This window comes from Mesoplodon densirostris, chromosome 8 (genome assembly GCF_025265405.1).
Source record: "Mesoplodon densirostris isolate mMesDen1 chromosome 8, mMesDen1 primary haplotype, whole genome shotgun sequence".
Taxonomy (NCBI): domain Eukaryota; kingdom Metazoa; phylum Chordata; class Mammalia; order Artiodactyla; family Ziphiidae; genus Mesoplodon; species Mesoplodon densirostris.
Genome location: NC_082668.1, coordinates 64,454,284 through 64,477,879, shown reverse-complemented (window position 1 = coordinate 64,477,879; position 23,596 = coordinate 64,454,284). Strand labels below are relative to the sequence as shown.

The 23,596-nt window shown below is 37.5% G+C and overlaps 1 protein-coding gene across 1 annotated transcript in view; it reads right to left on the bottom strand.

The window, feature by feature from the left end:
• ARHGAP15 (Rho GTPase activating protein 15) overlaps window positions 1–23,596 on the bottom strand; it is a 591,169-nt gene that overhangs the window by 126,378 nt on the left and 441,195 nt on the right. The window contains exon 11 of the mRNA XM_060106959.1: window positions 2,729–2,863. Coding sequence (XP_059962942.1) covers window positions 2,729–2,863 — 135 coding nt within the window. The remainder of the gene's footprint in view (window positions 1–2,728; window positions 2,864–23,596) is intronic.

The following is a 23,596-nucleotide window of genomic DNA, read 5'->3' as shown; positions in this document are numbered from 1 at the left end:
GGCAGGTCTGTTAAGCTTCTCATGGTATAGATTTTACAAGAGGCAGTGAGAGCTATGATAAAGCCCAGCACTTCTCTGGGACTGGATATGGATGTCCTTATATTTTGGAAACACTTTTTTACTCAGTTAGTGCACCGTGGAGTAAAAGTGCCTCCTCTGGTGTGGTTTTACCATTTCCAAGGAACTATGTGGCCATTCTGCCATTACTTAAGGATATTTAAGCATGAACTACAACCTCAAGCTGACTTGAGAATTCAAGAACTAATGTCAAGGTTATGTCAAAAATGCATGGATTAGCAAACATATGTCCCTTTCCAACATCATATTTCTCAGCCATATTAGCCTCTTGGTTAGTCCCTCCATCTGACATATTAAAAATACTAAGTACTACATGAGTTAGGTAAGGCAAGCTTGCTGAGAGTGATTCTCCTTGCCTTGAGCAATGAGGGAAAAACTCCCATCTCTTTGCTTCTAGATTACTTTCTCAAACAAAGCTCATCTGGAGAAACACCGTCAGCAATTGTTCAGTATCTTACATCTTTAAAGGACTTTCTAAAGCACTCTCTCATGCATTTTCTCCATAGCCTATTTGACAGGTGTTGGAAAAAGTCCTCTCAACAGCCATCAGTCACAACAGCATGCTGCCTACCTCAGTTCTGCTTTGTTAAGTTTTGACCATGCCCATACTTCTGAAATTCTGTCCAGTTTGGAGGCAAGTCTAGGACAGTCCAGAGATGGGCCTCCTCTTTATGGAAATTCAAAGGACACAACCTCACATGGGTTTGAGGGCCTGCTTCCCACATCTCTTAGACTAAGGGAATGGCTTGCCTAATATCTTCAGAATCAGGTTAACTAAAGGAAGCTTAAATGATGGGTATCCTACATGATAGCCCTCAAATCAGCACATGCACAAGTATATTTCCAAATGAGACAATTCTCACTTAAAAGTATGGCGACCACGGTGTGAAATCTGTATGACTTCTTTAAATATACATAATCAGAAATATGTACCCAAATGCAAAATCCCCCAATGTCTTACCGGAACACTGTCTTCGCATTATGAGTGATCTTCCATGCTTGAGTGTTCCAAGATGGAATATCAGAATAAACTGTTATGGAAATTCATGCTTGTTTATTTTTTCTTTATTCCTCCTTTTAAAAAGAAGTTAAGAGAGCCTGGGAACTATAAAATACTGTTCTTCTTGAGAAGCAGAGGGCTCATGAAATAAAAACTCTGACAGGGGATATGAGCTCCAGCCTCCCTTCAAAACCCATATTTAGGGCCTCCCTGGTGGCGCAGTGGTTAAGAGTCCGCCTGCCGATGCAGGGGATACAGGTTCGTGCCCCGGTCTGGGAGGATCCCATATGCCGCGGAGCGGCTGGGCCCGTGAGCCATGGCCGCTGGGCCTGCGCGTCCGGAGCCTGTGCTCCGCAGCGGGAGAGGCCACAGCAGTGAGAGGCCCGCATACCGCAAAAAAAAAAAAAAAAAAAAAAACAACCCATATTTAAAGCACTGCTACTCTATTCAACAACAACAACATCTGAAATTGTGAGCAGGCAGCAAGAGAAAGACCTTGGGAGAATAAGCTCTGCTTTATTCCTCTTGATATCATTTTGCCAGAGCTTTAAACAAGCGTGAAGACTTTTGTGAAATGAAAAACAGAATAAAAGGGCATATTGAGGGGCTGTTTCCAACAGGCTCCCCATATCCCACTCCCCCTAATGGGAACACTGTACACACAGCCATCCAAGATCAGACCTCCTAAGTAGAGCATTTTTTTTTCTTGGAGATTATTCTCATTTGGACTTTAATTAAGCTCCTGCCAGGCTTGCAAGCTTTTTAATTTTACCTTTCTTTCTTCTTTCTTTTTCCTCCTTGAATCAGCTTGCTTGCCAGGAAACTTTTTCCAAGCTGTCACAATCATAGTAAGTACACCCTAAGATGTTAAATTTAGAGATGTACTAATCGTTGCTGGTCCGAGAATCAATAGCAGAAGTTTCCTTGCATTTGGAAAGATTTTCATTCATTCATTCATTCGTTTTTACGTGTGTGTGCGTGCGCGCATGTGCGTGTGTTATGAATGAGAAAACAATAGAAAGGAAGTTTCAGGGAGTATACAATGACTATTGGCTAGTAAGTGATACAACTCAACCTCCCATAAAGCCACCAGCTTAACAGAAGAAACTTTCCATTACTTAATTTAATATTCACACTGTTTGTAAGCAAATTGTAGCCAACTCCTTACTAGTGTTGGTGGGTGTAGGGTGAGCAAGCCTTGAGAAGGTGATGCCTCAGCTGATGATTTAACACCTCTTTAATGAAATGTAATATTTAATTCACTTTGATTCTTTTTCAAAATCCCCTTGAACTCAGTTATAGTCACTGTGATTCTGAAGGTATAAGGGTAGGGGCTAGGGAGGCGGAAGGTGGCCCCTGTAAAGCAGATTGCATGAGAAGCTATTTTCATTTGAGGAGGCTTAGCTGAAAATTGGCCACCCTAAACAGGATGCCTTCTTCTTTTTCTTCTTAATTTTTAAAAATACTTAGATAATATTGCAGAAATAAGAATAAGCCATCAAAACCACCAAACCTAAAATGAAAGCTGTGGAGCATTGGGGATATTATCATCTCCATGATTGCTATTAGCGCCATTCTTATTATTTACTTAATAGTAATTCCACACCGCCAGGTTACTGCACCAACTGCTCCTGTCTGTAAGGTACTTACTGATCGCCTCCACAAACCGCTCAAAGAAGCTGTAAGGGAAGAGCGGCTCAGGCAGCTCCCGGAAAAACATCTTCAGTGCTCCGGTGACAACGTGGATGTCCTCCCACTGGCTGTCGTCCAAATTCAGCTTCTCTTCTGGGAAAACACGAGGAGAAATGGAACAACTGGTTTTAATGAAACAATTACAAGACACTAATTATTATGTTAATGTTTGCCTACTATCATCAGCAACCGTTAACAGCCTTCTGCACCTAGAGGTTTGGTGCTGTGCATGTTTGTTTTTTTTTTTTTCCTTTTTTCCATAGGACGGGAACATTTTCAATGGAATACCATCTGTAGGAGTGCAGCTAACAAAAAACAAGAGACACAAAGAGACAGTGCCATTGACACAGTATGTCAGATACATTTATTCCCATAATGCATCAGTATGAAAATTAGCATCACAGCTCAACATGATTCAAAGCTATTTGGTTTTGAGGCCGAGGGGCTAAGAGTTGCCAATGATGGCCGGCTCAAGGGACCGGCCTAAAGGCCTTGCTGAGCCAACAGGAGACATATGCTAAACATGGCAATAGAAAATGAGTTATTGCTTTACATGTGTTAGCCTTGCTATGTACAAGGGAATAATGGGTAACACTTTTTTCCTTTTTTCACTGAATATAAAGTCAGCAAGGAATAGAATAGTGAGAAAGGATATTAATTCCTTCTTACTGCTTCAAAAATATCTTTTTTTAGTTTTCATCTCAGCAAGGAAAATGTGCCCAGCAACAATATTAGACAGACCCCTGTTGGCCTACGTAGGCTATGCAAAGCTGTCAAAAATGATAACACACTAAAGACAAACCACAAGTGCTTACCAACTCCTCTTAGAAATAATGGAAATGTTTGCTTGGGAAGCTTGAGTGAGTTGAGACATTTAAATATTAAAGAAAATAAAGGCCACAATAAAGTTCTTAGAAGAAATAAGGAGACGCTGGGCAATTATTTCCTTCCTTTTCGTCTTCAGTATGAAAGTCTGGAATCATTCTCACCCAAAAAGTGGATGTAATAGGGTCTGAAAGTGACATCTTTACATACAACTAAAAGGAGGCAGGCATAAAAGCATTGCTGCTGACCCACAGCGTTTGTCTTTCTGAACATACAACACAGAAAAGATTTTGGATTCTGGGCTTAATGAAAACTAACGCTAATCATTTTGGACAACCTGAGGGTTAATGGGAAAGCAGAGTATCCTGGCAAGAACTTAATAGGTATTTGGTCAACTAGAATTGTGTTTCCTTACCGATGTCTGAAGCTCATATTCAGATGCTTGCTTGTGTCAGTTTTATGAATGCAGAGGAGAATTTACACCAAAAATGTAAGAAAAGCTGAGAATTGTCACTATAGGGAAGCTCTGCATGGGCTGTTCTGCTAATAGTGTTCATGTCCTTTCAAAAATATTAGCCGAAATCTTTATCAGATCTTTTTTTCTACATGGACTATTACTCCCTGGGCTAGTAAGTTATGTCCCTGCTCAATTGGCTGTTTGCAAAGAGAAGGAATGAAGGTGAATCTGTTTATTTCAGACGGGCTATTTTCTTCTCCTCTTTCAGCCTACCTCAGTCATAACACAATAATTTGATCCACAACAAAATCAGCAGCGGAGACCTTCTTTCTGCCCTGCAATCATTTTTGATTGATTGTATTTCAACAATTAGTCTTTTATTTGGCTACACACTATTGAAATAGGACGACAGCATCTTAGCAGGCCAGCTTTAAACAGTCAACTGTTAACAATAGCATCAAAAAGGGAGACCTGATGGGGTTTACTGTCACTTTAAAGAACGGGTTTTTCACGTTGTTGAAATCTGTCAGATATTTTGAAATGTCCCTCTCACTATGGTGCCACACCCCCTGCGTGCCCTTATAATAAAATTGGTTTTACTCCTGATTAAATCATTTTCTCCCTACCCACTACCATACTTCTCATAATGGACCTGTGCGTTCTACAGCTGGTGTTCTTCCCATGGTACCAATTCTTACTTTATCTTTTAAGCACTTTGCTGCTAAGATCTCATGCAGAGTGCTTATGTTTTGTTAAGAGCTTCATTCTTAGAGAAATAGCTTAACACATGTTCTAAAAATGTTGTACAACTTATTGCTTAAAGCACATTTAGAAAATGTATAAGTACGGTAGCTTTGGCACTGAACTTTAAGTGGAAACCTAAATAAACACATACACACACAACACACACACACACATGTTCACACACACAACTATCTCTACCAAAAATTTTTCACAAAAGTCCAATACAAAATGTCGTTTTGGTGCATAGGTTTAAGATCGCCAAATCAAAGTGCTCAGCAGGTAAGAAAAGAGAATGATTTTATCTTGAGCAAGAAAACAATAAGAACAAATAATTGCTTAACCAAAGGCAGATGCCAGTGTTGTCTGTCACCTCCACACAAACATCAGTTAATTCAATTGACTGTGAAAATGAAATATTTTAATATACATAAAAAAGATAATTTACCAGTCAATAAATACCATTTGATTATATCCACTCAAAATGCCATATAATATATCAACTTGTGTTACTTAAACTAGCATTCCTACTATGTAGTCTTCACTTTAAAAAGATAATTTGTAGCCCCTCCACAAGTAGCTTCAATAAATAATATGGCAAGTGGTTGGAAAGAGTCTTTTGGTATATAATACCTAATTTTTATATTAAGATTTTTTGTGAACAACCAAGGTTAATATTCCTTGTAAACCAGAGGACTTTAAGGCATATTTTTCAAGGCCACTGTGACTTATTTAAACATGCAGTTGTGTCCATATTTGCACACCTTCTCATGAATCCAATCAGTTCTGAAAATGAAATGAAGATGAAGTGATATTTGTCTCCACGTTAACAGGTATCATTATGAACACATTTGTATTACCTGATAGGCATTTTCTAACTAATCTGTTAGCAGTGATGATGTCTTCTGCTTCCCCTCTTTTCAACAGAGCAGGATTTCTCAATAGTGAAGCACTGTTGACATTTGGGGCTGAGTAATGCTTTGTTATAGGGTCTGTCCTGTGCATTCTAGGATATTTAGTAGCATCCCCGGCCTCAGCCCACTGATGCCAATAGCATTTCCCAGGGCTGCTGATGAAAAATATCTTCAGATATTGCCAAATATCTCCTGGCGGTACAAAGTTATCCCCAGTTGAGAACCACAACAGTGGAGCCTGTAAGAGTCTATAAAAGTTACTCAATAAATATCGATTTATGAAGTTTACCTTAGGTGGGCAGAGAAATAGAAAACTAGATATGTGAATATTGAGATTTCTTTAATATGAACCTAAGAGTTGGTAATTATTATTGACAAAATAAAAACCTTTTACAGAACAAAATTAAAAATTCACATGACTATATTTCAGGAAGCTTTGCAACAGGAAGAATAACCAACAGTTATTCGGTGCTGACACCATACTAGGGACTATGCTATGCACTTTCCATTTATTATCTAATATAATTTTTTTTCAATAAGACAATGAGGTACATGCTATTGTTATCATCACCTATTTTACAGATAGGAAAAATGAGGCATGGGTAGATTAAGTAACTTTTCCATGGATGACAAGTGATAAACCCAGGATAGGAGCCAGTAAGCCTCCCCTCAAAACCACTATGGTCAGACTAATCTTGGCTGGAAGAAGCTGAAAGGATAAAGGCAAATAAATAGCAATTGCCAGTGGTAGTAGATTGACTATTACTTCAAAGATAGTGATTTTTATATTTTATCCCTAAATATCTTACTTGAGGCTATGCTTTTACCTGTAAACTTACTCTGATCTTTCATAATTACTCATTTATAGAAGGAACAGATTCTTATATAAACAGATATAAAGCGAATTGGCAATAAAAAGAAACTGCATTAGGAATGGGACAGAAGATGTAGCAAATCGTTATGTGGTGATGGAGTGAAGAGGAAATATGATAGGGTGAGAAAGAGATTATACAAAACATCAGGTCTGGATTTACCACTAATTCATTGTATATCTATTTACTTATTTGTGAAATGAAGATATTCAGAAGGAGAGTTGTTGGTATCAAATGAGAAAATGTGTCTGAAAAACATTTGGAGAGAGAAAAAAATAAATATATATATATATATCCAAGACACCACTATGATGAGGAAAGTGAATAAAGGCCAAAAAGGCAAAATACATTAGGGATTAAAGCAATGGAAATACTGAGCAAACATCATAAACCATTTTGGTTGTTTTAGAGGATTTACCTCGGTGTGATGCAATCTGTCAAATGAGCTCAACAAAAACTTTACATGCTGGAGTTCAATACTGGGAAGAAGTCTGGTTGAATCAAGATATCTCACAATTATCATGCTGATAATCTGTGCTGGTTTCTCCTGGCCCTCTACTTAGGCTACCGTAAATTCATTTTGGTCATGGCTTTTTGCTTAAAGCATTTAAACAGAATTGAAGATAGGTTAACCTCCAGAATCCAAAGTCACTATGTGACTTTTATGATATCACAAAAAATATATTTAAATATTGTATCCAAGCATTCAAGTCCATCTTGAAATGTCCTTCCTTGAAGGGACTTTTGTGTATTTTATTTTTTTAAATAAAAACGTACCTATATCCAGTTAAAAACTATTATATTTAAAATTAAAAATTTTTGACAATAGCTATTAGGAATAATCTTTTTTAAAAAGGAGAACTGAAGGATGGACCTTTTGATAGCCACAGTAGGTCATGGTAATTTCCATGGAAAAAGGCACATTTAAGTATCACTAATAGCTTAATCACCACTTTCCTCTTGTATTATATATTGCTCTATAGACCGGTGTAACCAGAAGTTGCAATATCAAGACTGACTTTAACTAAACTCACTGTGTTAACCTAGTATTGGTTGAAATGCAGCTGAAGATAAACTTGGACTATCCAGAATAGAATAGTTATATAAGAATAAAGAGGCACTTCTTTGTGTATTGAAAAACAAGTACATTTTTACCTTGTAGTTTTTAAAGCCCTTTACTAACTTTTATTTTACTGTTGTAATAAAAAAATAAAGAGGAAAAGACAGCCCAGCTTTCACAGGATATGGAGAGAATAGCTCTGATTTCATTAATATAGTGACAAGAACCTATTACATCATGAGCCTCTCATAAAGGATGTGGTATCTGCTTCCAGCGCAGATGACCATTTGGAAACCTTATCTGAAAGCCCTGCTGGGTACATGAAAGTCACATCATGAATGAAAGAGATGCCAGAGAGACTATTGATCCGAAAAATAATAATATGTTTGTCCATAAAATCAAACTGGTAGATATAAAAGTGGATAAAATATACTGTTTATCTATAAGGATATAGCTGATTTTTTTTTTCCTTTTTTTTTGTTTTGTTTTGTTTTGTTTTGTTTTGCGGTACACGGGCCTCTAACTATTGTGGCCTCTCCCGTTGCGGAGCACAGGCTCCGGACGCGCAGGCTCAGCGGCCATGGCTCACGGGCCCAGCCGCTCTGCTGCATGTGGGATCTTCCTGGACTGGGGCACGAACCCGTGTCCCCTGCATCGGCAGGCGGCCTCTCAAACACTGCGCCACCAGGGAAGCCCGATATAGCTGATTTTGAGTTTAGCATTTAAAGGAGTGGATCAAAAGGAAGTTGGTTGAATCATTTGACTAGCTCGACCTTTCCTGCTGTGTTGGCTCCTTAAAGTGACAGTTCAATCTGATTTCTGGTGGACTAGAGAGGTTCCAAATTCTCAAACACGGTGATATAAACCCCGTGCCAAAACCATCCTCCTTCCACGCTGCACTCGCTAAAGCCCCTCCTATAACACCTTGGGTGCAACATGAGACTTCAGTGAGGACAATACCTTTGAAAACTAGGCTGGTTGACCAGTTAATCTGTTTGTTCACTTAGTTTTTATTAAGCAAATATAGATTGAATGGAGACTACATACCAGGAACTGTATTTTGTGCCTTTCAAAGCTACAGCTGTTGAGGCTGCTTTATATTCCTCAAAGGAGAAGGCTTTACCGGGTGCTCAGAAATACTACTCAGGTGAAAATAAATTAGGTTCTAGACATTTTACATCTTATTTCTGTCCCCTAGAATAATACTCTTTTGACCTTAATGACAAGCAGGGACAAATTCACCCCCCAAATGTGCTTTATGTTTCTTATGGGCTGAATTGTGTCCCCCCACCCCCGTGAATAATTTGTAGTCTCAACCCCCTGTACCCCACCATGTCACTGTATTTGGAGACAGAGCCTTTCAAGAGGTAATTAAGGTAAAATGAAGTGATATAGATGGCCTTATTCCAGTATGACTGGTGTCTTTATAAGAAGAGGAGATTAGGACACAGACATGCATAGAAGGAAGACCATGTGAAGACATAGGAAGAAGACATGCATCCATAAGCCAAGGAGAGAGGCCTCAGAAGAAAGCAACCTTGCCAACACCTTGATCCTCGTCTTCTAGCCTCTGGAACAGAGAGCAAATACATTTCTGTTGTTTAATCCCCCACACCCCCATCCCCCCTAGTCTGTGACACTTTGTTATGGCAGCCCTAGAAAATGAATACGATGCCCAAAGACTCTGTGCAGAGAAAGATGTCATGTTCCTAGATCATATCTAGACATTTTCTCAACACATGGGCTATGCCACACTTATGAAATATTATAGACAACAGAAAGAGCTGTTTAGGTAATTCAAATTAAATAAAAATATTATCTAGATTCTTAGAAAGGGTTTGAAGGTGGAATAAGTTGAATAATTGCTTGCCTATTCAAGATCAACCTATTTCTAATTACTTGCTCTATAAACATGAAGGGTACTCTCTAGCATGGCTCCCAGACAAAGAATAAAATCATGATTGCTATTTTCTTACTCACTCTTTTTTCCAGCTACTACTTCAAGAGTAGAAATATTTCATTGATGCTGTAGCCCAAGACATGAAATACTAGGGAACATTTAAAACGTTCTCAGGAAAACTCAACACAAGCCACATCAACTCTCTATGGCCATGGTATCTATCGAAGAAGGAGGAAAGTGGTTTTAAATATGAAACTTCATATTCCAAAACCAAAGAGATGTATTCCTTACAATTTATCACAGTAACCTCCAGGAAGCTATTAGGATGCCTACATTTGAAAATGGTTACTTTACTGTAAGAGGAGATGGTTTGACCTATGCAGAGAATGGGCACTTTTGCCACCTGGTCTACCAAACACAGTTTTGTGTGGCCCCTTGCAGTAGGAAAGAGGGAGGAACCAAGAAAATAAGCAGAAATTCTCTAAGATACTAAAACCTTATTCATAAAAGCTTTTATTTCTTAAATCCACTGGGATATTTTGGCATGCCATGTTAGTTTGCTTTCTATGGACTTCATGCTGTGCATATTTCTTTGGAAATCACTTAAGAGGCCCAAGGCATGCAAATAATGTCACAGGCTAATATGGAATATCTTTCGTTACTCTCTTTGAAGGTGGTGAAGCAGCCTTCTACTATATCCAATACAGGAATGAGTATGTCTTATTTTTATTTTTCCTCAGATTTCATCTGAATGTAAATAATAACATAATAAATAGGTACAACTGAAATTTGTGAAGCAAGCACCACAGATGGAAAGTATAACAAATGTGTCATTGCTTTGTGCATTTTTAATTTATAACGGCATAACATAAAACATCTCCCCATCATCATAACTCCATGTATAATGCCATCTTATAAAATGGTGTTACTGACATTATGCTTCTCTCCAGGCTTCTAGGCACCTGAGGAGAGGTAGCCCTGTTCAGACTCTAACAACAACAACAACAACAATGACAAAAATGAATTGACTTTATTTGTTAGGATCATAAATATTAAAAAAGGATGCATTTCATGATACCAATATATATTTCTTTAATTACTTTCTTACTCAGAGCTTCCAACACTGCTCTTAATTCCATGCAGTCAAAGGCTTTTTGTGCTCTGCAGACACTATACACAATGGTTCGTTTTATTTGACTGTCTTCCCCAAACAGATTCTGAATTTACTTGAATTCCATGGATGATTTCATACATTACATACTCCAAAGGGTAGAGAATCCGTAGGATTAAACTTCAACAGAGTCATTTTTGAAAGTTTTCTTTGTTATTGGCTCTAAGTTTCAACACTATTGCTATTTGTTCTCTCCAAGTTATATTACATTTGTAAATACCAAGCGGAAGGTCAGATCAAAACATATCTCATAATGATATCTAGGAAATAAACATAACTAAGTCCTATAAATACCCATATACAAATAACATGTTTATTGTAGGTATATGCACATATATAGAGTTACTTAATGTATTGTTTCCTCACTTGTCTAATGAGAACTGTCATCTCTCCCTCCTAATTTTGTGTGAGAATTCAGTGAAGTAATATACGTAAAAGATCTAGCACAGGTTTGTTATAACATTATTAGAAAATTTATTTGGACATTATCTTCTTTGTCAGCCAGACTTTGGCAGATATTTCCAGAATTTAGTATACTTTCTGGCTTAAACTATTCCTTTTGCTACACTGTTGGTGTACATGGGGTTAGCAATGGTATTATTTAGCAGGAAAAAGACTGGGCTTTTTACTAATTTAGAAGTCTCTGGTCTGGAAATATTCTGTCAGAAAAATAGAAATAAAAGGATAACAAAAATCAATAAAATAGAAACAAAATGGATAGAGTAAGACAGTGCCACTCTTATTTCTTGAAACCATTTTACACCTGGATAGGACAAAAATTAGTTGTCAATTAAAGATAACCAAAACAAAGAGATGATTTCTAGCAATTATTAAGGATAATATTTTTTCATATAAGTTATCTTTATGAATTGATCCATGGTAGTAGTTGAGTAAATTTTCTACTTCATATCACAACAATAGCCAGAACTCTGCAAAGGTACATACAATAAGAGTGGAAGATTTATAAATTTTACAACTACTTGCATTAAGTTAGGATAACTAGAGATCTATGTAAAACTTTCTTTGTGAAACCACACGATAACACTATCCTCTTAATTCTGCATCTATACAATATTCCAAGTCCAGAATAGTGACACAGATTCTTTAATGGACCTATCTATTATCAATAACTGTTTTTGGTTTTTTCTTTGTGAATGAAAAGTTTTAGAGATTTTTTTTTTCCCACCTCAAAAGAAAGTCTGCCTGTCTGACACCAGAGGCCTCCAATTATGGAGCACAAAATTACTCTTGTGTTCCTTTCTACTATGACTCTGAAGAATCATAATTCATACAAATAATTCACAATGAGGGTTGTTTTTATTGCTAAGTAGCTATAAAAACTAGTTGATAAAATTCTCAAAACACCTAATAAGATGATACTCAAAAACCTACAATTGCTTAATATGAAGTGTGTGCTGCTTATTGTTTTTTGAACACTTTTATTTATTTTATTTTGAAATAATATATTTATACGAAGTTCAACGTACATGAGTATACTGCAAAAGTCTGTTTCTAGTCTATCCTTAGCTACCTAGTTTTCATCTCTACAGAAAACCTATATTGTCAATTTCCCATGTATCCTTTCAAAGCTGTTTTCTATACTCAAGCAACATTATCCTCAACTACCACTTTTTAAAAAAACACTAACAGTGGGTAAGCTGGGATGAAGTGAGAGAGTAGCGTTGACATATATACACTACCAAATGTAAAATAGATAGCTAGTGGGAAGCAGCCGCATAGCACAGGGAGATCAGCTCCGTGCTTTGTGACCACCTAGAGGGGTGGGATAGGGCGGGTGTGAGGGAGATGCAAGAGGGAGGGGATATGGGGATATATGTATACATATAGCTGATTCACTTTGCTATACAGCAGAAACTGACACACCATTGTAAAGCAATTATACTCCAATAAAGATGTTAAAAAAAAAACACTAACAGTGATATCTATGCACTGTTCTGCATTTGAGTCTTTTCACTTGACAATATATCATAGAGATTATTCAAAATTGAGACCCAGAGAGTATTCTCTTTCTTTTTTTACAGCTGCATATTTACTTTTATGGATGTACAATAATTGACCAGTTTCCAAATGTCAAATATTTTTCATAGTGCTAATGTGAATAATCTTGCACTTAGATCATTTATATCTAAGTATGTATCTGTGTGAGTAGAACAAATTCCTAGACCTGGAATTTCTAGGTGAAAAGTTGTGTGTATATTGTAAACTATTGATAGACCTTGCCAAGTTATCCTAATAGCCAGTGAACCAATTTATGTTACCATCACAATATTTGAGAAACTATGGTTGATTGGGAATATATATTCATTACTGTCTGTAACTGTTCTCAGATGCCCATGAATAAATCATGCCTTTGACTGTATAGTTGAAAAAATACATAACAAAGAGTAAAATGAGGAAAGATACAGACTAAAAATATATATAATGTCTTTGTTAAACATAAGAGACTTGTGAGAGACTTAACTTCTGATAAAGAAAAGTCTGAATATTTAAAACAATTGATGTTTAATAAATATATAACAATAATACAGTTGATCCTTAAACAACCTGGGTTTGAACTGCAAGGGTTTACTTAATACACAAATTTTTTTCAGTAGTAAATACTACAGTGCTACACGACCCATGGTTGGTTGAATCAGCGGATGCAGAACCGCAGTTACAGAGGAACTGCATATATGGAGGGTGGATTATAAATTATACTCCGATTTTCAACTGCATGGAGGGTCTGATGCACCTACTCCTTGAATTGCTCAAGGGTCAACTGTAACTACAAACAAAAAATAAACCCAATAGCAATGACTGTCTTCTGATGAAATAAAAATCTAAATAGGATCAAAGTCAAATAAAAGAAAAAGGACTGAGCATGCTGAAAATGAAATGAATGAATGGAATTCCATCAGTTATGTCAATTTCAGCAATACATTTGTAGTGTAAAGTGAAACAAATCCATCAATCAAATAAATTAATATATTCACTCATTAAAAAATAGAACACCTATAAGATGTCAGATGTGCTAAGTGCAAAAGGTATGGGTGGGAAGGCAGTTATAAATGAGGATCAAAATATATCTAAGAAATGGTATATAATCTCTTAAAGTCTGACAGTTCTTAAGTTCTCTAACATCACTACTAGGATTGTGCTGTCTCTAGGGAAGGAGCTACCCCCTTTAATTTTTTTTTAAATTATTTATTTATTTATTTATTTATTATAATTTTTTTTGCCCCCTTTAATTTATATTTGCTTCATTAGTGCACAGACATGCTCAATTAGTTGCTTAATAAGTACCTTTTAAATAAAGATGATGATGATGATGATAACTATATAAACTTCCAAATCTGAGAGTTATCTACAGTTCCTCTTGTAGAAAAATAGGAAGACATCATTTGCTATGGTCTCAGGTGACCTATTAGTAGTAAGACACATTTCCAAGCAGCCTAGGCAGTTCTGGCCCATATGAGCCTCTCCCCTCTCTGTAGAGCAGAGATGTACTTAGGCTAACTTCACCACACATGTTCTCACACAAGAAAGTCAGTGGAGGAAGCTATAAATGGAGGATGTGATATCAATGGAGGAGTGATGTAAATGGAAAGATACAGGCTTCTTCGGCCAGTTGCTCTTCTCCTTGCCTTTCTTCTCTTCCAGTCTAACATGAAACAAATCTGTGGCACTAACTCCTGGGTCTCTGCCTCTGGTTCCTGATGTCACCCATGTCCATGCTGCTAATCTTCACCCTGGCCTACATTCTGCTTCATTTCAGATCCTGTTAACTGTGTTACTCATCCTAGCCTGGTAATCCCGTTACTCCTGGGGCACACCCTAAATAATTTAACTACAGCAGTCCCCTTTCATCCTTGGTTCCTGCTTTCCATAGCTACCTGCAGTCAACCACAGTCTGAACATACCAAGTGATAAATTTTACAGATAAATAGTTCACAAATTTTAAGTTACCAGTCATTCTGAGTAGCTTGATGAAATCTCACGCAGTGCTGCTTGGTCCCGCCGGGACCTGAATCTTCCCTCTGTCTAGCACAGCCTCTGTTAGTCACCTAGTAGCCATCTCAATGATCAGATTGACTGTCACAATATCACAGTGCTTGTCTTCAAGTCACCCTTATTTTACTTAATACTGGCCCCAAAGCACAAGAGTGGTGGTGTTGGCAATTCGGATATGCCAAAGAGAAGCCATAAAGTGCTTCCTCTAAGTGAAAAGGTAAAAGTTCTAGACTTAATAAGGAAAGAAAAAGAGTTGTATGCTGAAGTTACTAAGGTTTGTGGTAAGAATGGACCTTCCATCTGTGAAATTGTGAAAAAGGAAAAATAAATTCATGCTAGTCTTACTGTTGTACCTCAAACTGCCGAACTTATGGCCACAGTGCTTGATAAGTGCTTAGTTAAGATGGAAAAGGCATTAAATTTGTACAATAAGATATTTTGTGCGTGTGAGAGAGACCACATTCACGTACCTTTTTTTTTTTTTTTTTTTTTTTTTTTTTTTGCGGTACGCAGGCCTCTCACTGTTATGGCCTCTCCTGTTGCGAAGCACAGGCTCCGGACGCGCAGGCTCAGGGCCATGGCTCTCGGGCCCAGCCGCTCCGCAGCATGTGGGATCTTCACGGACCGGGGCACGAACCCGTGTCCCCTGCATCGGCAGGCAGCCTGTCAACCACTGCGCCACCAGGGAAGCCCTCACGTAACTTTTAATTCAACATATTGTTATAATTGTTCCTGTGCATTGGCAGGAGTGAGCAGGATGGATCAGAGTGAGTATATGAACGAGAGGTGGTATGTCCAAGAGGTACCAGGAGCAAGGAGCTCAGCTGAGAGGCTCTGTTGTGTTAAAATACTGCATATTTACTGTGGAAAAACAATATTTTAAAGGAAGTCAGGAAATAAGAGAGAAAAACTCAGGTGTATTCATGAAACCATTGCACAGCCGAGAATGATGTCTAGAGAAATGATGGTTAGGCATGTACAAAGGATTAAAGTTCAGAGACAATTATTGTGTATCACATTTATCATAAGTTCGAGGAAGTCAAAATATTCTGTTTTCCTGAAGTTTATAAAGATCTGCTGGTAGTTGGAGAGTGAGAATCCATTTGGATTATATTACCAGAGATAAGACTTCAATGGTGTTTCAGTATCATGCGCTGCTTTACCAACTCTACAAAAGGGAATTACAATTAATTGGATTATGCTGGTCTCCACACGCTGATTGTAAGAAAAGAAAGTATAGAAGTGTAACTATTGCTAACAGGTCATATCTATCATCAACCATGGGATTTGCTTTTTACTTACCAATAAGATTAATTCCTTCTTTACAATCTTTCAATTTGAAGCCGTTTTAATTATAGAGTTTAGAAAATTCAAAGGAAAAGGCAAACCTACTTTCAATGTATTATTAATAATTGACCTAATCTTTATTCATCTTTATGATGAGGGAAAAAGAAATGGATGGTTTGTTTACTGTTTAGAAGATTTTTACTTACTTAAGATTCCTTTGCAACCTTTTCTGAATTTCAATTTAATTAAAAAATTTTTGTACTTGATTTCTGTAAAGTGCTAAGCCTGGGGCTATGTTTCTGGGCATTCATGGAGATGTGGTCTTTGTTTTCAGGGAACTTAACATCTAATAAAGGACTTTGGTCTGCAAACCCCAAATGTCATTACATGGCTAAGTGGAGTGTTAGATTAAAGGTATGAACTACTAAACATAATATATTTGAGCCCTTCTCAGGCACTATTCTAAGTGCTTCACGTGTATTAAGTTATTTTACCTTCACATTAACACATGCTATAGGTGCTGTTATTTGTTCAGTTTTACTGATAAGGAGATGGGTCCAGAGATTAAGTAATTTGTCCAAGTTCACTCAGGTATTTAGCTAGAGTCCAGTCAATCTGGCTCCAAGCCTTCAGAACCCTTAGTCCCTCTGTTAGCACAGAGTATGAACTGGTTCATTCTGACTAGGGTGACAGATGAAATTTCTCTAAGGCAGTGGCAGTAAGGGATCCATAGGATTCTGATGGACTGAGATGGGTAAGGAAGGATGTTCTAGGTCATACAAATGTGGCCTCAGGACTAGCCATACTGGCATCACACAGGACATTGTTAGAAGTGAACATTAACAAACCATATCGGACCTACTGAATCAGAATCTCTGGGGTGCAGCTGGCCATCTGTGATTTAACAAGTCCTCCCGGTGATTCTGATGCATGCATGCTAAAGGCTGAGAGCCACGGTTTCTAGCAAACAGATATGAAATGGATGAAAGTTTGATTATTGTCAAGCCTCTTTATGGCTAGGGCAAAAGTGGGTTATGAAACGTGGTGAGAACTTAGCTTGGAAGTCGACTGCCTTCACTTCCATGCTGAGAGATTAAATGTTCTTCTTTAGAGAAGAGAGAACCATCAAAAGTTTGAGTGGGGACATAATACCATTCAGACTGTATTTAATGGACACAGTATTTGAGAAATGAAAAGGTAGGAATACGCAAATTATTTAAGAAGCTATTGCTGTAGTTCAAGGCACCATGAAGGCCGAAACTAAGTTGTTTTTGTAGAAATGCAAAGAGGCTGAGTATGTGAGGCCTTAAAATGTAATGAAAGTAGTGGTGGTAAAGGGAAAAGAGAATCAAGTGAAACTATTGTTTCTAGCTAGAAGGACGTTGATGTGTTGACATAGTTGTCTTGTATTAGACACCTGAGAAAGAGTGGCTAGGATTTTTTTTTTTTTTTTTTTTTTTTTTGCAGTACGCGGGCCTCTCACTGTTGTGGCCTCTCCCGCTGTGAAGCACAGGCTCCGGACGCGAAGGCTCAGCGGCCATGGCTCATGGCACCAGCTGCTCCGCGGCATGTGGGATCTTCCTGGACTGGGGCACGAACCTGTGTCCCCTGCATCGGCAGGTGGACTCTCAACCACTGCGCCACCAGGGAAGCCCTAGGATTTTTTATTCACTCAATTTGTTCTCAACAAGAAGATGCTAGGGAGTATGAGTTTGGTTTGGGTATGCTATTGACATTTTCAGGTGGCAATGTCCAGTAGACATTGGGATAGTTGAATATGAAGCTTAGCAAAGGGGATAAAGATTGATGACTAGGTCAATTTGAGAATTATCAACATAGAAGTAAAAGTTGAATAACAATGATTACTACAGTAATGACAACAAAAGCCGTTAACCGAGCACCTTCATGTGCCAGTCACTATGATAGGCACTTAACACTCATGATCTTACTTAACTTCCACAGCAATCAAGCAATGTAGTAGTCCTCACTTAACATGTTAAGATGTAAGGACCAGAGAAATTAACTTGTTCAAGTTCATACAGGAAGTTAGTGTCACAGCTAAGTTTTTAACATTGTTTCCTCACTTGCAAACTATTTTTTTTTTGCAAGACTACCTAAAATAATAAGGGAGGAAAATGGTCATGTAGAAACAGAGCAAGAAGAGAAGAGTGCCATTTAAATATATGTCCTGGAAGTAAGAATATAATTATTTTTACATGAGTTTATATGCAAACAGCTCCAGACTATGATATGAAAGAAATATCCAACCAACAACATGGATTCTTGTGTTAATAGTTAATCTCCCAAAATCAGCATCTACACAAGTCAGCTTGCTTGACAAGGTAAATTCCATGGTCTCTAGAGGAGCGGCAGCAGTCTTAAGTCCACGGAACAAGTCACACTTTGTGATTCAGGTCATCTGTCCTGAAGAATAGCGATCACTGCAAACCCAGTGCCCTCTGATGTGTTACTGATTAATAACAATTACTATGTTGTAAAGTTTATGGGGCAAAACACATATAAAGTTGAGAGAAATGAAACACACGGACTGATAGGTGTTTCCCAGATTCAGTGGCCATGTCTATGCAAACAACAAGTTGACAGTTTGAAGTCAAATTGGAATCTTGTTTGGTCAAGTACAGATAACCTGTTAGATTTATAACTCTCCACCTTAGTCCAAAATGTTTAGGAAGACAGTGCTAAATGGTGACTCCTAGTTAAAGGAATAACATTTTAGGAACATTATGTTTTGATTTTCTGAAAATCTAGGTTACATTTCCTTTAATGAACAGAGCTATTTTTAAGTGATAGAACAGCCGTAAGTTAATTTGAATGTGTGATAAGGCACTTGAATAAACCTCCATAATACGTATCATTTACAGATTGTATTTATATACTGAACACACCTTTGTAATGTACTTTAAAGACTATGATTTCTTATTCCATCCATTCAAGGCCTCTACTATGTGACACAACCTGCCATTTAATCTTAACTTTCCACTTCACTCAGACCCCTGTCATCTGCTCCTGTTAAACTGGTATACTCACTATTCCCAAACAAGAGCTGTACTTTAAAACCTCCATACTTTGGTTCTTGCTCATTCTTGACCTAAGCTGTCATAGCCACTCCCTCCTTCTACCCCAACCTACCAATTCTTTAAAGCCCAAAGGAAGCCTTCACATCTCCAGAAATCCTGCCTAGAGCGATCCACTTTTCCTTGATCTCACTTCACTTTGAAAGCTGAGCATTTATTGCCTATGACACTAATTTGGGGATTAGGCATTAACAATCACTGCATTCTTGCATTGTCTCCTCCTGCCCTCTGCTCTCCTGCAGATGCCTCCTATTGGTTCAATCTAGTTGGAAGCCTTTTGATAAGGGGACCTTGGTGATATAGTGCATACAGGTCAGATCCTGGTTACAGAGCAAGGTAGTAAGGAATGCAGAACCAATGTGGGGTAGGGAGGCAAACAGAAAATTACAATCATATCATTCCAATAGTCTGTTCATTGACACCTTGGATCCAGTTGCCCAGAGAAATATTTCAGAATCTCAAAACAGTGTAACTTGGTTTTGAATATTGTAGAAACTTTCTGGGTGGAGATGGGAGGGACAAAAATCTTTTGTGTAAGGCCATCCTTAACGTCCTTAATCCCATAAAGAATCACATGTACATGCACTTATTTCAATGTGTAATTATTGACATAAACACAGCTGCTCTCTATGTTAAAGAACATTAAGCTCACAAAAGCATGGAAATTCCTACTTAGAGTGTCTACTCCATTCTTAACATGGCTTGTTGTGCCCAGATGCTGCGTGTATTTTTGCACCTTTTAAAAGGCTGATGTACAAAAGCAAAAAAGGTGGTAGAAAAATTAACTGAAGCAAAGGAGAGAGCCATGTAGAGTTGTCCTATTCTTAAATTTTATTATGCTCTAATCTTCATAATAGCTAGGCACAACAAAACAGATTAAGAATTAAAGAAGAGATAATTTGACCGTGGATTTTTGGATTTGGCGGCAGGAAAGCTACACATGTAAAGATACACAAGACACGTACAGCCAGAACAGAATACTGAAATTGTGTAGTTTATGTTAAACTTAAAATAAATAGAGATTTACACTTCCCTTTACATCCAGAAATACATGAAAAGTTGCAATCCAGCCCACAACAAAGCAATTGACAAGAAAGATAGCATCTGCTTTTCTGTCTATTCAAGCTGAAGTTTTTCATTCTAAATGCAAGCAATGCTTCCCAAGTTAACATAATTAACTCATGACAATCCTGAAACATCATGATATAAGATACAGATGGAAATTCAAAGCTTAAAAATGTCAGCTAACTGCATCAGGATTATCACTTTTTTTTAAGTGAACAAATCATAATGCTAATTAAAACAGGTGTTTTTATTTCAAACCCTTTTGCATGTTATGAAATTACAACCAGGGTTATTTATTTATTACTCTGCTGTGAAACATACATCTTAGAACAAGGGGATCTGCGAAAACAACAAAGTAAAAAGATAAAAAGAATGACACTCAGCATTGCTTTCTGACACAACAGAGGACCAGTCGTTCAATTAGTTAGTAATTTCCGTGTGACTACTTGACAGAATCTACTAATTGTTAATCTTCTACTAACTACTGCTTTACATAATTAATTATATCCAAATAAAAACAACAAAGACATGTGGGCCAGTTGCCCTTTTGAGAATGTTTTTTTCACGACTGTTTCTGCTTACTGACAATATTTCCAGTATGAAAAGATATTAATCTCACAGGACAAAACACATTAAAGTGCTAGCACACTCTGTCTTCTACCTTGCTTATAGGGCACCCGCCACCCCTCTACCACCACCAAGGACACAACTACAAAAAACCCTGAAGCTACTGACTGCTTTACACAAATCTATCCTTGAAGCAATTCGTAACAGCCAAAGTCCTTTGAGTTGGGATCTTTCATGTTAATTTAGCATTGCATAAAATTCAGAGTAACCCGTCCAGAGGTCAAGCATCATTCATCATTAGTTGAAGTGACATTTTCAACCCTTCATATTGCAGCTGCTAAGAAGTGGGGAGGAAAGGTATTCTTTGGGAGGAAAAAAACAAGACTCAGAACACAATCCTTGCTCTATCCACAGAAGAGAAAACAAGGTGCCTCTATGTCAGCATGATAATATGCTTAAATTTGGTGATGTCATTCTTCACTAACCCCAAAGTCACTAAGAACATGGCAGCTGCATTCCTCCACTTAGGAGTTCTAGTGGAGATCAGTATTAACCATTTTAGATATAAATGAAATCCTTTAGTAGGGTGGAAAACATAGCTTTGTGAGCTGAAATGATGATTTATATCCGAATCCTATCTTGTTTTTGAGAGATTACAACTGTTAACAAGGCTGCCCTTGTTCTGGTGGCATCCTCCAGGCATAAAAAATTCTGGGAAGCTGAGTATGATCACTTTTGAAACTGCAAAACAGCATTCCAAGGCTTTGCAGTAAACGCACTGCCAAATTAGGGTCTAGGAAGCTTTGCAGTTCACAAATGAAAGATCACTCTCTTGTGGGATTCCTTCCTTTCTCTGAAACATTAAGGTCAGGACAGGAAATGGAAGCAATTGAAATGAAAAAGCAATCAGAAAAATATAGATAACATATTTAAATGACTAGTAATTCACAGGGCTTTTGATAATGCATAGACGTTTGCAAAATTATGAGACATCTCTGGGTTCTAAAATACCAGGATATTTGCTCTAGGAAGTAAAGTCTCTCTGGCAAATATTCAGAGTTCAAACACAAGTATTATGAAAAGTTCCAATGAAAGAGGTGAGATATGGAGGTCTCTGCTAAGACTCTCTAGTCTCTCTTTGAGTGGCCTTAAACTCTGACCCACAGGGTAGAATTTTGAAATATAGTAGAATTTTAGTGCTAATTCTCCTCCCAAGTCAGAGCAGTGTGATTGAAAGGTATCTGTAGTAATTGTTTATGATGTGTAAAATAACCATTTTCCAAATTTTGCAAAAATCAAAACTAAAAAGGACTGACATTTCATTTGGGAGAAGAAAGTAATTTCAAGGACTCCTCCACGTTGATGGCTTATATGGATTTGAATTATGTATTAAGTTGTAATTCTGTTGCATTATGTCAAAACTCATATAATGTAGTATTTTCATCTGTAATGATTTTCCTAGTATTATTTAACCTTCTCATCCACTGTGTTTGGCTAGGATCATACCTATTCAAAAGAGGTAAGTGGAGTAAATAGTGGCATATGATTGCAGCAGGTGAGATCACAGGTCCTGTGGATTCTTACACATGTGGTCAGAGCCTGCAGTGGTCCAATTTTTAGATTTGACCCTGAGGGAAATGTACACCTTTTACTTACATCAAAACCATATGGGATTTCTGGCACTGAAACTTCTTTACAGAGTAGGCTTTAAGTTTGGATATGAATGGCTCATAAACAAGCTGACAAAAAAATAGAGGCTGTCCATACACAGGAGTCCAAGGACTGTTATAAATTACAAATGTCTTTTCTATTTCACTGCTAATTACCCTGACATGGACTGAGCACACACAGAGATCAAATTGGGGTGTTAAAGGGGTAGTTATCTGAATAATTTAAGAAATTATTTTTACTAAGCTACTAAACTAATTGAAGCAAAATATAATAACAGATTATGTTGGTATCATGCATCACAGATAAAACACACTCACATTCAGCATCTCATTAAATACAACAATCCGGGAAAAAGTTATTATTGGCATTCCCTGCATTTTAGAGGACAGTAAAAGAAGGTTCAGTGAAATAACTACACAAACACTGTAGACAGGAGAGCCAGGATTTGAACCAAGTCTTTGAGTCAAACACTCTTTTTGCTGCACCATTATAGCACCATTGCTGCTATTTAAATCAGCTTTCCATTTTAATGGTTAAACCATATCTAGGTTGAACTATGAAGAAAGCATTCAGGGATAAAAATAGTAAAACCATTTCAAATTCAAAACACAGGTAGTTTGAAAGTTACAGATGAATGGTTTTAAGGTAGGTCTCAATTAGCTCCCTGTGGTCAATTAATTTCATCTCTTTATCCTGGAAGAGGAAAGCATCTTTACATTAAGTGCCCTGAATCTGCTTCATAGTAGTATATGTTGGCATAACTGTTACTTTGGGATCATTTATGCTTTTTTCCTGGGGCCTGTCCTATTTTTGACCATGGGTTTCAAGCACCTTGACATGAGGTGCTATGTCTCACACTTCTTCGAGTGCCTTGTTTCTGTGCAGTTAGGTACTTTTTACATTCTTCCCTTAGGACTATGTCTTTACCTGGATATATAGTTCAAAGTGCTAATTATGTGCTAGTCCCAGTGAAAGAGAACACCAAATGGAAAATGCTTTTCATGTGAGATTTCAGCCATGGAGCAAAGCAGGAAGGAGCTGAGAGTCAGAACTCCTTACTTCAAGTCTCTGCTCTGTCCCTTAATCTCTTAGCATCAATTGTTGGGTTTTTGTAAGGATCTATTAAAGGAAGTATATGCAGAAGCAACCTATGAAATTGCAAAATATTATGCTATATAAGGCATTACTAC